At 38.7% G+C, this 22,676-nt stretch overlaps 1 protein-coding gene across 1 annotated transcript in view; it reads right to left on the bottom strand.

The window, feature by feature from the left end:
- Positions 1-22,676, bottom strand: part of spidr (scaffold protein involved in DNA repair) — a 193,400-nt gene that overhangs the window by 65,279 nt on the left and 105,445 nt on the right. The window contains exon 3 of the mRNA XM_052022596.1: positions 990-1,194. Within this exon, the coding sequence (XP_051878556.1) occupies positions 990-1,194 (205 nt within the window). The remainder of the gene's footprint in view (positions 1-989; positions 1,195-22,676) is intronic.

Here is a 22,676-nt window from a genome sequence, read left to right as displayed (position 1 = left end):
TATTCAATATGTTCTTTACTTTTTGTAATTCAGTCATATTTTTGACAATGTGAAATTTGAAAAATAGTGCTGGGGGAAATGGTATGATTCCTCAAATATAGTCGTAATATTTTCTATTTTCAATCTGTCCTTAAGCCTACTTCTTTATGGCCGTTAGGAGGGAGGAGAGGAGGAGGCAGTTAATGGAAAATAATATCTATCATTAAATTGAGAATAAAGCTTTTGATCTGTAGATACACAAAATAGATATGGACCAAGAAAATTCAATTAGTGTATATTCATTAAATTGTCTTTATTTTATCAATAATTATAGAAATCCCAACAACATCCAACTGAAGGCATGAGCTGGTATCCTGGAGTTCCTTTCTTGTTCATTTAGTAAATATCCTACTAGACAAGGAGGAACTCCAGGACCATTTCCTCCATCCCTATCACTCATCCCTACTCCCTCCCAGGCGGTCCTTTCCCTTTCTCTTATTCCACTCTCAGCTCTGTTTGATCCTCTTTTCAACTCAGATCCTCTATGTCGATAATGCAGGAAAATTACAAAAGAAGGGCCTACTCCATCATGCATTGATCTCCTGCATGCGAGAATATCAGAACCTCTTGTTAAATCATCCAAGCCAAGATCGGCTGCAAACCAAATTAGGTGTCTGGCCATAGTTTAGGCACTCCTAGTCCAAAGCAAAATTAATGATCAGTTTTAATCTCATTCCATTTCCAGATCCATTGTAAGGAACTGTCATAATTCACTGTGTAACAGGTTGCTAAGGGAATTGAAGAGAAGTGCTATGCGGGAAATGCATAACTGCTATGTTCATCAAGTATGTGTGTTCATCTAACATTAAATATTGGGAGAAGGAACTTTATTCTTCAACTAAATGGACAGTACTGCCTGATGGTATTTGGTAAATGGACTGTTTCAGTTCTTGTCAGTAATATTTTATCTCTCAAATATTCAGAGAAAACAGAAATGCATGGAAGCTTACCTTATCAGTTAAACAATGTTTCTGTCTTGCATCAATGAGGTTAAATTTCAAAACTAAAGACAGTGGAGTTTTTTTGAACACAGGTAACTTTTCAGGACAGCAACTGTTAACTTTCATTCCAGCAACATTTTTTGAAAATATCTTCTGACTGAAGTAAGTGCACAAAATAACAGGAGTTTTTTCACCCTGCACATCAAGTTTCTGCCTGCAAGAAACAAAGTTGAAAAATTGTAGTTTTCAGATTATTATATTGCTTTGTCAATCAAATGCTACTTTGAAAACTATTATGTTGTCAGGTAATGTTATTTCTGGAGCACCATAAGGAAAAACAAAGCATCTCTGTATAGATTGCAATGCATAATTTATTTAATAGATATCTTCTATTTATATTTGCAGAACTATGTTTGAATTTTAGCAATTAAAGCAGCCTTACTTTAATAAAAAAAACAAACAGAATTCAAACAGTAACACGAATCAAACATTACATTAATATACAACGACTGTTGTAGCAAAAGACTATTTCAGGTTAAAAAAAAACTATCCAACATTAATGATATAAAAATGTTGCAACATCATGGCAACAGACCGCACAAAGCTTTAAAAATGATCCTCATCCCATACCAGGATGGCCTTAGAGCACTGAGACCCAACCAGTTCCCTTCCATCGCATGGCTGAATCTGTTCTCACATTGAACAACTTTAACTCCACTTATTTTCTCTAAAACAAAGGTGTAGCCATGGGAAACTGCATAGGGAAAGCTATGCCTATGGCCTTATAGAAGACATGGAACAGTCCTTAAGTCTTAATCAGGACCCCATCACCTTTCACCCCTCCTCAGTCCACCAATCACCTCAAGCCCCTCTTTATACTGGTCATCTCCTCTCAGTCCTGATGCAGGGTTTTGACCCAAAATGTCAACAATTCTTTCCCCCCACAGATGCTGCCTGACCTGCTGAGTTCCTCCAGCATATTGTTTGTTGATGTCAACGATTATCTACTGCAATATCATCTACTGCATTTGGTGCTGCCAATGTGGCCTCCTTTATATCAATGAGACCAAGCACAGACTAGGCAACTGGTCTGCAATGGCCATCCCGAGCTCCTAGTTGCATACCATTTCAACTCCCCTTCCCATTCCCACACTGGTCTGTTTGTCCTCGGTCTTCTCCACTGCCAGGGAGAGGCCCAATGCAAACTAGAGGAAAAAAAACCTCATATTCCAGAGACACAAGAGACTGCAAATGCTGGAATCCGGAGTAACCATCCGCCTTTCACCTCTCCCCTAATAGTTTCCATTATCACTTTCTTTACTTAACAGATTCCAGTAGTTGTCTTTGTGTTCCCGCTTATCACTCTCCAGCAGCTGTCTCCACCTTCACCCTCCCCACTCCCTCCCACCTAGCTCCACCTGCCCATCATCTTTCAACCCCTCCTCGGTCCACCTATCACTTATCGGCCCCTCTCTCACCCCTCCCCTCTTTATACAGGCTATCTTCTCTCTCCATTCTTAATCTTGATGCAGGGTCTTGACTCAAAAGGTTAACAATTCCTTTCCCCCTGCAGATACTGCTTGACCCTCTGAGTTCCTCTTGCAGTTTGTTTTTTTTTGATTAAAATAAGATTGTTTTAATTGCTAAAATTCAAACATAGTCCTGCAAATATAAATAGAAGATATCTAATAAATAAATTATGCATTGCAATCTATACAGAGATGCTTTGTTTTTCCATATGGTGCTCCGGAAATAACATTAGTAAAGTACGACATCATTTAAAATTCTTATGAATTAAATAATAATATTGGATGTGATATCTATGTTCAATTAATAGTTTCACATTTAAATGATGTCAGACTTTCACATGTGTCAGACTTGAATGAAAGCAATATAATGACAGTCTATTCAACTTCCAGTGAAATTGAAACTGTTGTAATTACAGTATACGTAGAAATGTAGTTTCAGTATTACTCTCACTGAAGTTTTTCAGCCTCTTTTTACAGAATCTTTTTGTAGGTTGGTGAACTGAAGTATTGCAGAGAACTTAAAATATACTTAGTGTATGCCAACCTCAAACAATTTGTTCCCGAGCCCCTATACTTTGAAACTACATACAGATCAAAATCAAAAAAACTGCAGATGCTGGAAATACTCAGCAGGTCAGGCCGCATCTGTGGGAACAGAGTCAACATTTCAGGTCGGCGACCCTTCATCAGAACTGCTCCAGTTTCAGATCGATGACCCTTCTTTAGAACTCCAGTACTGATGATGACTCCATTTCTCTTCCTACATATGTAGCCAAACCTGCTGAGTATTTCTAGCATTCTCTGTTTTTGTTTTGCATCTAGGGCAAATTGCAAATTGAATCTTTGCTCCTTTACACCTGACATTCTGTTTTGCAAATGTTACCATTATGTCAGATATTTATTAAATAAAAATGTAAAAAACTGCAGTTGCTGGAAACCTGAAACAAAAGTAGAACCATACAGCACAAAACAGGCCCTTCGGCCCACCGTGTCGTGCCGTCCATCAGACCACCCTCACACTACCTAACCCCTTCCTCCCGCATATCCCTCTATCTCACGTTCCTCCATATGCCTATCCAACAAGCTCTTGAACCTGTTCAATGTATCTGCCTCCACCACCACCCCAGGCAGTGCATTCCATGCACCAACCACTCTTTGGGTGAAAAACCTCCCTCTGACATCTCCCCTGAACCTCCCACCCATAACCTTAAAGCCATGACCTCTCGTCTTGAGCATTGGTGCCCTGGGAAGAAGGCGCTGACTGTCTACTCTATCTATTCCTCTCAATATTTTATATACCTCTATCATGTCTCCTCTCATCCTCCTCCTTTCCAATGAATAAAGAAACTGCTAGAAACCCTCAGCAAATCAGGCAAAACTTGAAAAGCAAACCACAGTAAATATTTCAGGTCAAAGATTCTTTGTCAGAACTACAGCTACATTCTTCCAAAATCAAATTCAGGTTTCATAAACTAAAAGGTTTCCATTCTAAATTAGGATCACACTTATTTGCAGTAACAGTAATTAATCATTGCTTTACTTACTAAATTTCATTATCAAATTGAATCAAGGACTCTGTATGCTGGTCAGCTGTTTAGAATCGACACACATACAGCAGGATTACATAATTCAACTGGAATTTAGGCTCTCCCTGGGCTACAACATGTTAAATGGTCTGAACTTGGCTTCATATTAGAAGCTGGTCCCACTGAAGAGATTCATCAGGATGTTACCTGGAATGGAGGGCTGTTGTTATAAAGAGAGATTGGGTGGGCTGGGTTTATTCTCACTGGAATGTAGGAGGCTACAGGGTAACCTTATAGAGGTTTACAAACTAATGAGGGGCATAGATAGGATAGTCAGGGCATTTTTCCCTTGGTAGAGGAGTCTAGATCTGGGGGCAGAGGTTAAGGTGAGAGGGAAGAAATTCAAATGAGATCTGAGGAACAATTTTTTCCACATAGAAGGTGGTGAATATTTGGAACAAGCTGCCAGTGGTGGTGGAAGCAAATACAACTACAACATTTAAAAGGCATTTTGACTGGTCAGTACATGGTGGATAGGAAAGGAGTAGAGGGATACGGGCCTAATGGGGGCAAATGGGATTAGGATAGATAAGCATCATGATTGGCATGGACGAGCTGGTCTATAAGGGTCTGTTTCTGTACTCTTGCTCCTTAACGGTACATCACGTATTCTTTGCATACAGTTCCACCTGGGTTATAAATGCCCAACTTAAGGACATCCTGTACATAACAAAAGAGTGTTTGGGAGACTGGCAGGATGGATAGGGATAGATTCGTCAGCTGCTGCCGGTATCTGCTGCCCGGTGGGAATGGGGTATTTTCATGTGCCTTCTCTTCCTCCCCAAGTGCCACAATAATTAGGGGCTGGGTCAAGCTGAGTCAGTGAGGCTGGCTGGGGGCTGCTCTTCCCGCACCTGCTCACTCTCCCATCCCAGCTGCTTCTGTGATCCTCTCCCACACACAGTTTTTGTTCATTTCCGATTTACAAACAGCTTGGGTTACGAAGCCCTGCCATAACCTGGGGACTGCCTATCCCATTTACAACACAATTGTATTTGTATAATTGCAGTTCCCGAAGGGGTTTTCTGTCATTATTCTATTACAAAGTTAGAAAGAAAAGTCAAGCAGCTTTTGATTCATTGCAAAAATGTGGAAGGTTCACAAAGACAGACTTTCAGTACTTGCAAGTCATGCCTACTGAATTCAATCGTGATTTTAAAAAGCTCTGAGGGACATTTTCAACTTGCTCTAACCTAACAGGGGTAGGAAATACTGTTTGCAATTAAGTTTAACTTATCTAACACCAGCTCCAAAATTATGAGCGGGCTCATATCATTACAATATTAAAGCACACTAGTTGCATCACTGTCAAATCCATAAATTGATGGTATGTCTCTGTGATTTTATTACTCCAACTTGGTATTTCATCAAGCTCAGTGGCAGTGAGAATGGAATGGAATCAATAATATTATTGATTATTGCCAGCTTCCTTTTTTTAAATATTGAATCCCATCTGGCAACATTATGCACTTCCACCATTCTTTTTGAAGGATTTTCCACAAGTTTGTTGTGTCCAAATGTATTGCCTTAAATTAAAACTGTTATACCACTTCAAAGGAAAATTGTCTGTAAAGTCCATTAGAACAATCTGAAGTTTAGAAAGGGATGATAATAAAGTACATAGCTTCCTCTTCTGCTCTCTTTTCCTCATCCCTCTGTCTTGGTCTGTCTCTCTGTGACTCCCGTTGAAACTGAAGAAAAACTTGCATTTTCTGTTTATATAAGAACTGGCTTGCTATCACATTTTTTTCTGCATAGTCAGAATATACAACTTTACACAGATTACCCAACATTAGTAACACCTTATACAAAGAAGCTGAATCTTACCTTAACTACCACATAATTTCACCCCATCTGAGAAATTCTCTCTATTCCACCCAAATCTCTCATCCTCCTTCTCCGCTACCTGGACTAATTAGTTTCTCTCTTTCCCAGTTCTGACAAAGGGTCCCGGACCTGAAACATTAACTGTTTCTCTCACCACAGATGCTGCCTGACCTGCTGAGTGTTTCCAGCTTTTTCTGTTTTAACTGCATTTATATAGCATTCTCTGGAGCCTGGTGTTCAGTTGTCCTGGCCCTAACTGTGTTGTAGCTGGTGTGCGATGGCTATCCCATGCTACAAGATTCACACACTGTCACATTCCACTCCACGAATTGTGTAATTGGCAGAAGGACCCCAAAGTACCCACATGCCCTTCCGGTCAGGCACCTCCCGAGGGGACCTCATTCGCCTTAAAATTTAGTCTAACCTCCTAGCCACAGGTGAGGGAGGTGTTGTCATAACAGCATAGACAAACAGCTGCTATGCATTTTATACATGGTACACATTGCAGCCACAGTGCACTAGCGGTCAGGGAATATATAATTAGCATAGTGAGGTGCTAATCAAGCAAGTTGCTTTGTACTAGATGGTGTAAAGCCAGAGTGTCATGGCAGCTACTGACTTGTGCCTTGTCAGATGGAGGAAAGACTTTGGGGTGTTATACGGTGGGTCAATTGCTGCAAGCTATCCAACCTCTGTGACTTTCTCTTTCAGCCACACTATGTGTGTGGCTAGCCTAGCTACGTTTTAGGTCAATAGTGACCCTTCAAGATGTTAATGCTGGGTGATTCAGTAATGGTCATGCCAGTGAATATCAAGGGCAGGTGGTCAGATTCTCTCATGTTGGAGATGATCATTGACTGACACATTTGGGATGTGAATGTTACTGGGCATTTATCAACCCATGCCTAATTGCTCATGAGACTCAGTTAATAGCTTGAGATGGTTATCTGTGAAATTTGTTAAAACTAATACCTCTGTATTACTGAAAATGATTGCAAACTTTCTAAAGTAAGATAGAAAGATAAAAGGGCAGAGTATCTTTTGAAACGAGCCTAAGATTTCCTCCTATGGAGAATAGGAGGTTGGACTAAATTTTCTTTCAGCAAGATGTGGAAGATCCGTCAGAAAAAGTGGTGGAAGTGCATAATGTTGCCAGATGGGACTTTATATTTAAAAAAAGGAAGTTGGCAATAATTAACAATATAATCTTACTTTCTTGTTCCAAATGGCTGACTCCTTTAACTATTTCACACTCCTGGCTTTCCCCACCCACCTTGTCAAACATTTTTTGAATCTACTCTTCATCTATTTAACTGTGTCAAATATTTTTTCTTCAAACTTCTCTGAATTGGAAAGCACTTGGTAAATCACCACAGAAGCAAAATTGATTTTCTGCTTTTCCAAGGAAGACACATCATCATTCCCTAAACCTTATTTGTGGGCCTGGTGTGTGGCGGGAGCCGGAGTCAGCAACGTGGGCCATGTGTGCAGGCGGAGCAGGTGTTGGGAACACGGTTCAAGGATGTGGGTCGGGCATGTGGCCACAGCTGTCGGTTGGTTAGGTGTGCAACCAGAATGGGGTTCAGGAGTGTGAGCCCAGTCTGGAGCTAGTGTACAGGAACATGGGCCCAATGTGTGGCTGTAACCGGTGTTTAGGAATGTGAGCCTTGGTGGCCAGATGAGAAGCGAGGAGACAGGAAGTGAGCAAGGGTGCTGGTGCATGAGGCCTTTTCAAATATTACCTCAAACCTGTGAGTCCTTATGTATAAAAACTTTGTGTTTTTTAAATGCCTTTTGACAATCCACAGATTTTCCCTACCCTGCCAATAATATATGCAAAAAAACTGTGTCAAACATGATATTCTTTTCATAAAACCGTATCATTTTTGTATGACTTTCCAAGTGACCTATTACTTCATTCTTAACGATGGGTTCTAGCATTTTGCCCACAAAAGTTATTGACCTATAGTCCTCTTTACCCTTTCTAAAACAGCACAGTTACATGTACTGGGACAGTTCTAGAATCTGGGGAATTTAACAATTTCAAAAAAAAAATCAGTTTTCCATGCTTTATCAGAAATGGTGAGTTCTGCTAAAAGGTTATCAATCTAAAATATTAAATCTGTTTCTTCTTCCACAGATGCTACCTGCTCAGTATTTCCAGCATCCAGATATCCAGCATCCTTAGTCCTTTGCTTCTCTAGCTTGAATCGCACTGTGCCAGCATTGCTTTTTTACCTTTCTTCTTCTCTCCTCTTCTGTTTTCCTTCAACTTCTATTTACATCTCCTTTAGACACAACATTGGTGATTAACAAGCCTGGACCACCCTCTCACAGTTGGGACTTCCAGCACTTGTGCCTTTTTGTTCTCTCCAATCCTCTTCCCTCTCTGTTCTAATGAAAGGTCATTGACCTGAAACATTAACTTTGTTTCTTGCTTTCTAAAAATGCTGTTTGACTTGCTTTTTCCAGCCTTCTCTGTTTTTATTTTGTAATTTCTTCTGTCATTGACCCTCTGGGGCCCATGTTTATTTTTGCCTCTCCCTTACTTTTTCCACTATTGTAGAAACTCAACATTTTTCAAGAATACCCCTTGTGAACTTAGATTGCCAACCCATCTTCTCACCCTCTCATTTTTTTGTCAAATAATTCTCCCAAAACTCAGGTTTGCTTTCTTCTTTGCAACATTATAACATTATAAACCTCTTATAATCTAATGTTATCCTATCCTCCTCTTCATCCCTTTTCTCACCAAGATTTTATTTGTCAATGCAAGTATGAACATTGACAATTTTGAAAAAAAATCATTTAACCTTTCAATCTGATTTTCCAATCAACTGAAGGTAATAATAGCTATGCACTCTCACAGCTATGTAAGAGGCTTTAAATTCAAATTTCCTGCTTCTGACTAATCTGTGTCTTTAACAATGTGCAAGATTCTATCATACTGTGAAATTTTTGTCACAGAGGATCCCTTAATATGAGAATAAAATCTCTCATATTAACAAGGTCTAAATCACTGCTTCCATTGCACTTTGTACCAGAACACCATCTAGAGAACATTCTATGATCTCATCTTCAAAACTACTTTTGCCAATTTGACCTGCACAGTCTTTATGAAAATTGAAATTTTTCCTTGTAATGTTTTAGCTTTGCTAGTTTTTTTCCTTATTCTATAGAATCACATAATTTTACAGGATAGAAGGCAGCCACTAAGCCCTATTTTGTCTGTGTCAGCCAAAAATGGATCCATTTACAATACCCCTGCTTTCCAAATCTTGACCCATGACCTTTAGGTTACACCTCTTCAAGTGTCTATCCAGGTAGCTTTCAAATGTGATGAGGCTTTCTGCCTGTAACACTCTCTTAGGCAGTGGTTGCCCAACTCCCACACCACCTTCCAGCTGAAAAAATTCAACTCCCTCTGACCCTTCTATCAATGAATTAAAATTCATAATTACTGAGTTATCAATCTTCCTCCCAAGATAAATAAGCCCTTCTTGTCCAATCCCTTATAGTTTTTTGCCTTAATTAAACTTCCCTTATATTCCACAGAGAATAGCTCCAATCTAGTTGGTTCCCCTTCATAAGTATAAATCTCCAGCCCTGGCAACACCCTTGTAAATCTCCTCAGCACTCAGTACAATCACATTCTTCTTGCCTTTCTGGTTTAATTCTCTCTCCAATTGCATTGCCACCATAAAGAGCCTCTAAACCATTCAAACCAGTTGTTTTTAATTCTTACCACCACACATTTTGATTCTTCTACTTGTTCTCCTGGGCAAAGAACATTTTCCATTGTAGTTCTTATGTCATTCATTATTATCACAGATACCCCTAAAGGTAACCCTCACTATTAGATTTTGATCTGTCCTTCATAAATGTCAAACACTCTGGAATATTTCACCCTACCTTGGGTTAACATGCAACTACACTGCCAAAATACGTAATGGCTATGAGGCCAAACCCACTTGTTTCTACTTGTTCCATTAGTTCATCTATTCTGTTATGAGTACTTCAGATACAATACCATAAATTTTTAGTTTTTTTACTATTGTCTCTTAAATTGACCATTGAGTTTTGCAATATTACTGGTAAACTCTCCATCCCTTCCTGTCTTACTCTGTTCATCATTACTCAAGTTGCAACACTTTACGGCCAACACTTTCCATTACATACATTAACTTTCCCTTACCAACATCCTGTCTACACCACATCCATTTATTAGTTTTAAATCCTGTCTGTACATCCAGTTATCTGATTATCCAGGTTACCAGTCGCAGCTTGGTTTAGGTGGAGCCTGTCCGATGCAATAGCTCATTTCTACTCTGGTTCTGATCCAATGTCACATGAAATGAAAATTCATTCTTACACACCACCAGCAATATGATACAACAGCCAGCATTCATCTTCTTTATAGATTGAAAAGTGCCCCGACTGGCAGGGCTGCTCATCAGTTGCCAAGTCAAGGACCTTCTCATGTTAACAAGTCAGCTTCCTCACTGCACTACTGAGTGTAGCCAGCAGTGGGGGCGGGAGGGGGTGTGTGCAAGAGGGGAATAGGAGGGCGAGTCATGTGAAGAGAATATTATCTAAATAGAAGTCACTGAAGCACACATATGAACGTTATGTGGTTGAGGGTAAAGATCCACTTAAATTGCAGTCATTAAAAGTCAATGACCAATTTCTCTTTGTAAAAAAAACCCTGCAGGAGACAACTCAATGGAATGCAATGCTGTATGTGGATTTTTTTTAAAACACATTCAATCTGCATAAAGTTTTCTGGTGACATAAAGATGAACATAATTTAATGACACATTATTTCTCAATTCAGTCAACATCTTCTCTCCTTCTTGGGAAGTTGCTCAGGATTGAGGAAGACTTGCTTCCACTCCACTATCATGAATTCTGAGGTGCCCAATGAGAACAGTGTGGGAATCGCAAACTCTTCCACAGATGGGTAGGAGATGCTTAACAAGATGAGCAGATGGGTAGTTTGTGAGGTGAGTATTTGTGTTCTCCCAATGTATGGACTCAAGTGTTATTATAAGTCCCCAATATTCCTTCTCCCCTTTGAGCGTCAAGGGACAGAGATTCCCAGGAGTCAGTGGGGCTGGTGCATTTCTCTGTGTAGGTTTTCAGCATACCCTTGAATCTTTCCCTCTATCTGCCTGGTAGTCTTGCCCTTTGACATGAACAGAACAGAGTATTTGTTTTGGGAGGCTGGTGTCAGCCATTTTAATGATGTAGCTTGCCCAGCAAACTGAGACTAATTCAGGCTCAATGCTGGGCAGTCTGACCCAAGAGGGGACACTGACACTGGTTTGATATTCTCCCAGTGAATTTGGAAGATTTTATGGAGACAACATTAGTAATATTTTTCCAGTGGATTGAGCTGCATGCTGTAGGTAGTCCAGGTCTCAGAAGTTATTAGGAGGGCTAGGATTACTGCTGCCTGGTAGACCATGAGACTTGTACCATATCTGAGGTCTTGATCTTCAAATATCCTTTTACTTAATCAACCTAAATCTGTACTGGAGCATTGAAGGCAGTGGTGAATGTTATTATCTTTGTCTGCCTTTGCAGAGAAATGGCTCCTGAGCTATGTGGCGGTTCACGCTTTCCAGAATCTTGCTGTGAACCTGATTATCAGAGGGCAATATGGTGCATGGTGGACAGGTTGCTACAGGACCTTTGTCTTACAAATGTTGTATGAAGGGCCCATCCTGTCAAATCCTGTCTGCATACTGCCAGTCAACTACGGAGGTTTGGACGGCCTTGGTTCTGGAATGTAGACTTCGTGGATTGAACAATTTTCCATTAGTTCTAAAGATTAGCTCAAGAGGTTTGTTGGAGGCAAGATGCAACAATGCAGTAAGACTGATTGAGAAAAGTGTCAGGACAGCAATGCAGCTTTGTTTGACACTTGTCCTCAATGAGATTGGTTCTGTTGTAGATCAGTTGGTTAGCATGGTGGTGTCAGTGCAGTCATGAAGCAAACATGAAATGAAGACAAATTTCTGTGGACAGCCAAATTTGACAGGGTGTTCCACAATCTCTTCTGATTAATGGAGTCAAAGACTGAAGGAAGTGAAAAAGGCCATGCAGAGTGGTTGGTGCTGCTCTCTGCACTTTTCTTGGAGTTGTGGTGCAGTGAAGATCATGTCCACCTTACCTCCACATGAATGGAATCCTCACTGCGATTTGGGGAGAACTTCTTTGGCCACTGGTTCAGCAGGGCTCTGGCAATGACTTTCCCTGTGGCAAGCACCATCGTTACTGCAGTCGGGCTTTCTTGAAGACAGTCATGATTATAGCATCTTTGAAGTCTCTTGATATATGCCCTTCCTAGATGTGTATGATGAGCTTACGCATTTGCAACTAAAGCTCTTCATTGCCATGTTTTAGGACTTCAGCAGGGATACTACCTGCTCCCAAGATCTTGTTGTTTCTTAATTGGGATATAGTCCTTTTGACTTCTTGTAGGTGAGGTATGGTGGCAAGACTGAACGGGAGAGGCTGTTGTGGAATGGAATCAATAGTACTCACATCATGGATAGAGACATACTAAGGAGGACTTTGAAGCATTCCTTCCAGTAAGTGTTGACTATCTCTCCATCCCTAATCAGGTTGCTGAGCCTTCTGCATTCTCTCCATCCACCAACTATTCTTTAAATCAAGTGCCCGTAGAGCTGTTTCTTTTCCCTTGAGGAATGGTGAAGCTTATCACCATGCCTCAAGAGAAAAGTAAAGGCTCTACATTTGTGAATGCCTTATGTTTGCAGTTATTTAGCTGCTTGACCTCCTGATCATTGTCAACAAACCAGTCCAGGTTCTTCTTCGTAGAGAAGCCAAGGATCTCTTTGCACTTGCCAATTATGGCAGACTTCAGATTACCCCGTATGCTATGGATACTCTGCGGTCCTGTGGCTGGGACTGGAAACTTCTGATTCGATTATGAACCCCTCCCTCCAATAGACACCATCATTCTTAAAAGGTAGGTCCAAACAATAGTCATATAATTCAATGAAATGTACTAATGGCATTCTGAGTCACACAGAAAAGCTCTGCTTTGGTGATTTGAAAAATGTTCTCTGCTTACAAATGTACTCACTAAACTTACCCTTTAGAACATTAACACAGTGAGAGGTTCAAACTCTTCTAGACTTTGAACTCCGATCATTTAGACTAACTTCAAACACTGTAGTTACCAGTAGCATTCTCATTTTATTTTTCACATAGACAAGGTTCAAATTAATATCAGTTCAGTTAATGGTTGTAATATTTGTTCAGGAATTTGGATGAAGCTGTATACCGTACAGGGTGATAGAAAGGTAATATACTACACTGAAAATGAATAAATACTGATGTAATTACTATCTACAGCTTTAGAGTCACATCAGTCACATATTTGGTAAATCGGTCTCTGACTGTGATAACCAAAGTTTATTTTTATGCTGGAAAGGTAAAAGTTAATAAATTAATCTTCAGTGCAGTTCTCTGATATCAATGTTTGGATGATACAACATACAATTAAGAGCCAAAAGTAAAACCTTTTTTAGAACAAGCTCAACTCACGATTTCTTGCTTCTTTTTTGAAGAAGTAAGAACACCTTTTAGCCAAATGCATAAAAAGTTCCTCACAAGTGCAATATATGCAATAGTAGCTGTTCAAACATCAGTTTTCTACACTGAAAACTGTTTGTACAGCTAACAAATGCCACATTTTTATTCAGAAATGATTTTTTTCAGCAGATTACATACTACTACATTCCCTTCATTAACCTTATTAATTCATCAAATGAAAACAATGTTTCTTGAAACAATGAAAAGTAATCAGACTCTCCTTTGATCAAACAAAATTAAGACATTTGATAGAGATATGGCAATTATTACTTGTTTAGAGAGGGTAAATAGAGGGATGCCTTTCCCATCAGTGAATCATTCATGGACCAACAGTGTAGAGATTTACAGCTTTGCATAAAAGTTACAAAGGGGAATGTGACGAAGGCCCCCTTTAAGCAAAGAGAAGTTACAATCTGAAACTTACTGCCTCTAAGGGCAATGGAACTTGAGCCATTCATAGTTTTTAAATAGGGAATTATATGGGCACAAGGGGAAATAACCTGCAGAACTGTAGGGAAAGAGCTGATGAATGACAGTGACTGATTTGTTTGACTAAAAGCCAGTGTAGAATAAGTGGGCTGAATGATATACTTCTGTGCCATAACAATTCTATGATTCGATGCTTAAAAAGATTGTATTTTTGCTCCAAAAAGTAGTGGCTAGATTCTCTGCTTGTAGATATTTCTGTGAAAAGGTAATCCCAAATCAGTCCTGTATTCTGCTCCTTGAGTTATAAGAGGAAGGTATACATTTTGGAGAGTACAGAGCCAATGAAACTACTCTTGTTTTAGGAACGCTCTGGCAAAATTAAAGAAATCAGACATTTCCTTTGGGGAAAAGGCAATTCATTGAAATTATGACAGGAATTGACACAACTGATTTCGGCAAATTGTTTAATTATGTGAACAGTCAATTATTAGAGTATAGAGTAGGAACACCATTACAAAGAAATATTGTAGAATAATTTACAAGAAAAGCCATTGAAGGAAGCTAAATTGGAATGGAGAGAGACAACTGGAAGTGATTTGGGAGGTAAAAGGGGCTGGTGGTTGGGACTTATGAATAGATCAGGCTTGTTTGGACCGAACGGCTTTTTTGTCTTTCAAGGGTCTGTAAATTCTTAAATGGATTATAAATTACTTGATATGCATCAAGGACAGATAACAACAGCTGTAATTGTCCAGCCATAACAAACAGGGTTTTCAAATTATCAGTCTTGAATTCCCATCTAATCAACAGATATTTTAAAAACAAAAGGTATTGCAAGGTTTAAAGTTAACCTATTTTAATTAACATAGGACAATTGGAAGCATGGGATTTACTATAAGACACCACCAATGTGCAGATGATGAAAGAATGCAACTGGAAGCACATCACATAAATCAGTGCTAAATAGAAAAATGATGTATAATGGTGAATAAATCACTGAAATAGAGCAGGGATTTTTCCCCACCAGACATCAAACTTATTACCATTCTGTAACAGCAGTTTGGCTTATTGAGATTTTATATCACTTCAGTAAAATTCATTTCAACTCAAAACACCAATTATCTAGTCATAAATACCATTATGCAAATATTAAAGCTAAATATTCGAACTTAACTGAATATGTTGGCCATCATTTTGATTTTATAAGCATAGTCTGCTAATCTGTAGAAATAGCCTTCATAAAAAAATTGCTGCGTTGAGAAGTGTATGATTTGTGCCTAAAGATTAAAGTATGGCATTCATTAAAAGACCTTGCTTATTTATGCTGATATTAATACAGCAATTAGATGGAATACATTAGATTTCCAAATGCTTTCAAAAGCAGGCATTCAATATTCAGCATTTTAACAGAAAAATAAACTGAATGTATCTTAACATCAGAACAATTAACATTTTATCTCCAAAGCAACAAAAGTACCAGTTATCATGTCAACAAAACTTTGCCACTTATCAACTACAGACTCAGCTGGAACATAATTATTTGTCTCATTTTTGAAGCCACAGCTTCATTATGGTTATGCTGAGTTTCACAAAACAATTGAGTTGTGGTTGTCTCCTCCCCAAATAGAACTATTTATATGGTGGGTGATAAAGGTTCAGCTTTCTTAAATTAAGTAAATAAATATATATTTGGAAGGAATCATTTAATGTTAACCAACTTATAAATACTTGTCCCTTGGATAAATTTCTAATTCCACTTTTGTCAGCAGCAAGATTAAAATTCATCACAGGTGCTATGCTTACCTGCACAGGATTAGTTCAGCTTCAAAGACCTTACTTTGAGACAACTTAAATTTATTAAAGAATATTAAGAAAAGGAGGCAGTCATAAATTAGAGTTGTTATAGTAAGTGTATTGAACTGAATTCCCACTTTTTGAGGTGCAATTTCTGTAATTCTAATTTATGTTCCTTTTATATTTCCTTCTCATGTTTTAGCACTATTACCTGCCAGGGAGGAAAGTCAATGGAAACCTTGCTTGTAACTGATATATGAATCTTATCAAGAATGCTTGAGCTCCTTTTATGACTATTTTTTTAAAAGCTAGCTTGGATGTTGGTTCCATTGTTCAGCACAGAACATTCAGCATCATTATCAAGTTAATAGGCATTTATCATTATATAATTAGACTGTAAGCGGAGAAAATGGACTCTCAACTGGCCCCTCAATTCAGAGGTAATTAAGGATGGACAATAAATGACAGATTTAAAAAAAAGGACAACACACTTTAACCAAATGATCTGAAAATTAACAAGCCAAGTTAAAGATTTTCAGGATATACAAGCTGAAAGGGATGAAAATGAGATCATAGATCCAGAAATATTCTTCATGTGATATCACGTATGTGTTTTAAAGGTCTTAAGGACTATAGCAGGAAAGAAAGGAAGATGGGTAAAAAGTTCAGTTCCTGGACCTGGACAGAATGAAATAAATTTTATAACTCGACAATAAACATCTTAATAAAACCAATATGTTTGAAGGAAGCACACCATGCAGGAGATGTAGTGGCACCTTAAGAGGTATGAGATAGGGCTTGATCTCTTGATCAAGCTCTCTTGTGATTTTTTGTCACTTAATCATTTGTGGCATCAAGGAGGTCCAATAAAATTGAAAGCAATAAAAATCAAGGAGTAAACCCTCACTGGATGGAGTCATACCCACAAAAGATAGTTGAATTTGTTGGAGGGCAATCATCTCAGCCCCAAGACATCACAATAGGAGATACTCAGGACAGTATCCTGGGCCTAACTGTGTTTGGCTGCTTCATCAATGACCTTACTTACCATTAAGCTTAGAAGTAAGGAAGTTTATTGACATAATAGTCTGCACTTGTCTGAATGAGTGCACTTTCAAAAGATTCAAGAATCTCAACACAAAGCATTCAAGGACAATGTAACTCACATGATTAGCTTCCCAACCACTAACCTATAATTCCCTCCTGCACAGAATGCCAACAATATGTATGATCTACAAAATGCACTAACATTTACGCACCTAGTGAGCAGCTCCCAAACTTTCAAAGAACCAAAAGAAACCATGAAGGCATGAGGCACAACTTAGCTATGATAGATTGAGAAACTTCACTAAATTGATTAATGATTGATAGGCAGAGGGTAATGTTTAAAGAATACATACATGAAGTACAACTGTTATTCATTCGAGTCTGGCACAAAAATAAGTCAGGTAAGAGGGCTCAACTCTGCCTTACAAAACAAATTAGGGATGGTATTAGATCCAAAACAGAGGCACATAAAATTTCCAGAAAATAATAGGCCTAAGGACTGAGTGCAGTTTATAATACAGCAAAGAAGGACACGAAGATTGACTGAGAAAGGAAAGAAGGAGTATGTGCGTAAGCTTGCAGTACATAAAAACTAACTGTATAAGCTTCTATAAACGTGATAAGGGAAAAGGGTTTGTGAAAGGGTTAGTGAACTTTTACAATTCTCTACCATAAACACACAAGAAAATTTTACACTAAACATTTGCCAATCAAATGTCCTCTACCAACCTAGCGTCTCTGTATTACATTCCCATTTGACAAAAGGGTCCACAATGAGACCTTGGAAACACAGGCTAATTCTCATATCACAGGAGCCATCACTTGACAAGGGCAGACAACAAGGATAAAATTCACCACTGACTTCAATAATTGAGCATACCTTTGTCTGAGGAAAAGAGTTTAAAGATCTAGATCAACAAACCTGGGTTAAAGTTCATGGTCTACTGGGCAAGTAATTGCTACTCTCTTGTATATTTCTGACATATGGACTACCTACAGAAGGAACCTCACAGCACCCAAGAGGTGCCACTAATACTGTCTTCACATAATCCTCCAAATCAACTGGCAGGATAAGTGAATCAATATCCGTGTCCTCTCCCAGCCAACCTCCCTAACAATGTGGCCCTATTTCAACTGCTCTGGATAGGCAGGCCAACTCATTCACATGTCCAACACCCAACTTTTGAAACAGACACATGGCAAACAACTGCAACGTAAACAGAAGTTCCAAGAATGTTCTTAAAGCTTTCATGAAGTGTAACATTCCTACCAAAGTCATGGCAATCCCTGGCCAATACCAGCTCAAAGTTGGGGAAGGATCTTTGAGTCCATTTGTTGGGAGCACACAGAAGTCCAGAGGAAATGGCAGAAGGAGTGGAACATATTACAAGCAACCAACTCACTCCAGCAATTAGCTCGCGCTCCAGCTATGTAAGATCTACAGTGGCATGCAAAAGTTTGGGCACCCCAGTCAAAATTTCTGTTACTGTGAATAGCTAAGCCAGTAAAAGATGACCTGATTTCCAAAAGGCATGAAGTTAAAGATGACACATTTCTTTAATATTTTAAGCAAGGTTACTTTTTTATTTCCATCTTTTACAGTTTCAAAATAACAAAAAAGGAAAAGGGCCCAAAGCAAAAGTTTGAGCACCCTGCATGGTCAGTACTTTAAGTAACACCCCCTTTGACAAGTATCACAGCTTGTAAACGCTTTCTGTAGCCAGCTAAGAGTCTTTCAATTCTTGTTTGGCAGATTTTTGCCCATTCTTCCTTGCAAAAGGCTTCTAGTTCTGTGAGGTTCCTGGGTCATCTTGCATGCACTGCTCTTTTGAGGTCGATCCACAGATTTTTGATGATTTTTAGGTCGGGGGACTGCAAGGACCATGGCAAAACCTTCAGCTTGTGCCTCTTCAGGTGGTCCACTGTGGATTTTGAGGTGTGTTTAGGATCGTTATCCTGTTGTAGAAGCCATCCTCTTTTCATCTTCAGCTTTTTTTCTACACACTGCGTGATGTTTACCTCCAAACTTTCCTGCGTCCTCACCACAAAATTCAGTGTCAGAAGTTTGCAAAGAAACATCTAAACAAGCCTGATGCATTTTGGAAACAAGTCCTGTGGACTGAAGAAGTTAAAATAGAACTTTTTGGCCTCAATGAGCAAAGGTATGTTTGGAGAAAAAAGGGTACAGAATTTCATGAAAAGAACACCTCTCCAACTGTTTAGCACGGGGGTGGATCAATCATGCTTTGGGATTGTGTTGCAGCCAGTGGCACGGGGAACATTTCACTGGTAGAGGGAAGAATGAATTCAATTAAATACCAGCAAATTCTGGAAGCAAACATCACACCGTCTGTAAAAAGGCTGAAGATGAAAAGAGAATGGCTTCTACAACAGGATAGCGATCCTAAACGCACCTCAACATCCACAGTGGACCACCTCAAGAGGCACAAGCTGAAGGTTTTGCCATGGCCCTCACAGTCCCACGACCTAAAAATCATCGAAAATCTGTGGATAGACCTCAAAAGAGCAGTGCATGCAAGATGGCCCAAGAATCTCACAGAACTAGAAGCCTTTTGCAAGGAAGAATGGGCAAAAATCCCCCAAACGAGAATCGGAAGACTCTTAGCTGGCTACAGAAAGCGTTTACAAGCTGTGATACTTGCCAAAGGGGGTGTTACTAAGTACTGACCATGCAGGGTGCCCAAACTTCTGCTTCGGGCCCTTTTCATTTTTTGAAACTGTAAAAGATGGAAATAAAAAAGTAATCTTGCTTAAGATATTAAAGAAATGTGTCATCTTTAACTTTATGCCTTTTGGAAATCAGGTCATCTTTTACTCACTTAGCTATTCACAATAACAGAAATTTTGACTGGGGTGCCCAAACTTTTGCATGCCACTGTATAGGTTGATATTGATCTCATAAGCTAACTGATAACTATAGAATTGGAATGGATGTTAGTCACTACCACAATCTACTGTTTAGGATGCAGTAGAGAAGAATGAATACAGTCTTGCCAGCAACAGACACATCCATAACTGAATAAAAACCAAATTGTTTATAAGCAGTTTTCTACTTAAATACAACATTCAATGCCATCATGCCCAAAACTGCATTGCTCATCATTTGTTGTCAAGATGAATAATTAGAGAGTTGGAAGCAGTTTCAATAACTTTAAAAGTACTGACTGAAGAAAAATAGAACAGTATCTGGATGTGCAGACAGATCATGTTTCTTTGAGGTAAGATGAAGATGAACAATTTTAAACACATTATTTTCCAATTATAATTTAGACCAAAATATTCAAATGAAGATGCCATGAAATCCTTGCAAATTATTGAGGGAAAATACCACATTTAATTATAAATGTTTATTCAGAAAAATATTAAGAAGTTTAAGACTGAAAAAATACTTTACCTTCTAGTCCAGAGACACTACAATGTGGTGTAATTTTCTTCCTACCAGTATATGGCTGACAGGATGAAGCTTCTTATGCCAAGAACAGGTACAATCATTTAGTGGGGATACAACTTATGATTGGCTTGAAAAATAATCCCCAGTGAAATAAGTACCATAAGACCATCAATGAGCATTTTATGAATCTTTCAACATGAAAGTTCACCTTAAGTTTTCAGTCTTGAAATTGTAACTTAAAATTAGGTACTTTTCGTAGTCTACCTAGTGATGTAGAACTCTTCAACCTAAGTTATGTGATTATCGAAGATTAAAAGTGACTTTTGAGCAAAAGAATTACAGACGTTAACCTAGCAGTTCATGCAAATTCTGACAGGATGATCCAAAACAGCCCAATTACAAAGATCTACAAGTGAAAATACTAACAGTCTTTGAAAGTAAGACATTTAAAATTAATGAAATTGATGTAAGTAATTAAAAACACACAGATCTGCACAAGTCCAGAACTTTCTTCCATGGAAATGGCTGATTATTGGCAGTTCCCTTTGGAATTGCTGGCCACAGGCAGGAAGATTCAGCTCAGTTTGCTGGGAGCAATTGTGACAATGCACTGTACTATTTTGAAAACTTCAGTTTGGTCACCTCATACCTTTCCTTCCAAGAGAGCAAGCTTACTTTCTTAATTTTCCTCTGAACTCAAATTTTCATACCCAGAACCCTTGCTTTTTTTTGTTTTACTATACTGAATCATTTGGGTCAGTTTTCATCACAAATTTGAAACTATCAGAAAATCACTATATTTGTTGAACAAGTGAAAAACTTTAGGTATGATTGAACAGCAGTTGACGTTGGTTTCTTCAAGACCTGTCTAACGATTGGCAAAGCAAGCATGAATTCTATTATTTAGTATGGTCTCATGTGAACATAAGGCACTTAAAATTAAAAAGTTTATCAATTTAAAACACTTGCCAAGAAAAATGAAAATTTCAATCTTATTACTGGGTTTGACACAAAAATAAAACTGTAGGCCATATATTGTTAGTGCCTTATATTTACACTTGGAACCACAATGCAAACTGTGGATCTTAAGAAGGGAAACTCTAGATGCATACTTTTACACATATTCTCAGTGTCATGCAGCACGGAAGTGGGCACTTTGCCCCACCAAGTCCATACCAACCATCAAGCTCTCATTTACACTAATCACATTTTATTCTTCCCACACTCCACCAGGTATCTACGTACTCAGAGCAATTCACAGTAGCCAACTAACCTGCTAACATATGGGAGTAAACTGGAGCACCCAAAGGAAACCTATGTGGTCACAGGAAGAATACGCACACTGCACAGACTGCACTGGAGGTCATTTTAAAAATAAGACCTCAAAATATGTGGACAACACCAAAGTAAAGGATGCTGTTAATAAAGGAGACTGTTTTAAAATCCTCTGTATTATTGTCAAGTGAACTTTAATGTAAATGTGCAGGATAGTGCATTTTAATAGGAAGAACAAAGTGGCCATACTAGCCTGTGAAAATGTGCTTTAACAAGATGGAGCCGAACAGACACCTAGAGGTGCATACACAAATATTATTGAACGTTGTGATGTGGGTTAATCAGGTTAAAAAGAATCACTGAAGTTCATCTCTACATAAAATTGAAAAACAGGGAAGTTAAATTAAAGAGGTACAGAACCTTGAGTAAGGATTCAATCAGGTCAATTCGAGTTGAACCTGGTCTGATACCCAGACTCACCACTGGACATGAAGGGCCTAACATGCCAAACCCCAACCCTCCACAGTTTTGGTCTCGACCCAAAACATAAAACATCCATTTCCCTCTACAGATGCTGCCTAATCTGCTGAGTTCCTCCAGCATATTGTTTTTGATCCAGATTCCAGCATCTGTATTCTCTTGTGTCTCGTCTGTGGGAGATGTCAGGCAAGGCACAGTGAGGCTTCAGCAGCAATTAGGCCTCAAGTGGTCTACCTGCCTATTTTAGTTCCTTAATACAGATTTCAAGGCACTACTATTAGTTGCATTTGTGCTGAGGTCAACTAACTGGGTAGTAGATCAAGAGCTGAATTTGGTCTTTCACAACTGCGGTATATTTACTGTTTAACATAGCATAATTTGAAAGCGTTGCTAGATTTATGGACGCATTCTATTAAATTTTGTTGTTTTATTTCTAAAGGTTGCACAAATGTAAATTTTAATCTGTGGGGGGACAGGAAAATTATATGCAGAATATTTGATAACATATTGAAATATATTGCAAAGTAAAGTTCAAAGTGATAATAGATCACTAAAACAGAAAACATTGAGCAAACATTTATTCATTTTAATGGATATTGTTAATCAATCTTATTTGAATAGTTTACTTAAGTTTTAGTTATTTAGAACCATAGAACAATACAGCACAATACAGGCCCTTCGGCCCACCATG

This window comes from Pristis pectinata, chromosome 9, assembly GCF_009764475.1.
Source record: "Pristis pectinata isolate sPriPec2 chromosome 9, sPriPec2.1.pri, whole genome shotgun sequence".
Lineage (NCBI taxonomy): Eukaryota > Metazoa > Chordata > Chondrichthyes > Rhinopristiformes > Pristidae > Pristis > Pristis pectinata.
Note: the sequence above shows the minus strand (reverse complement) of the source record. Positions and strands in the feature narration are given on the sequence as shown.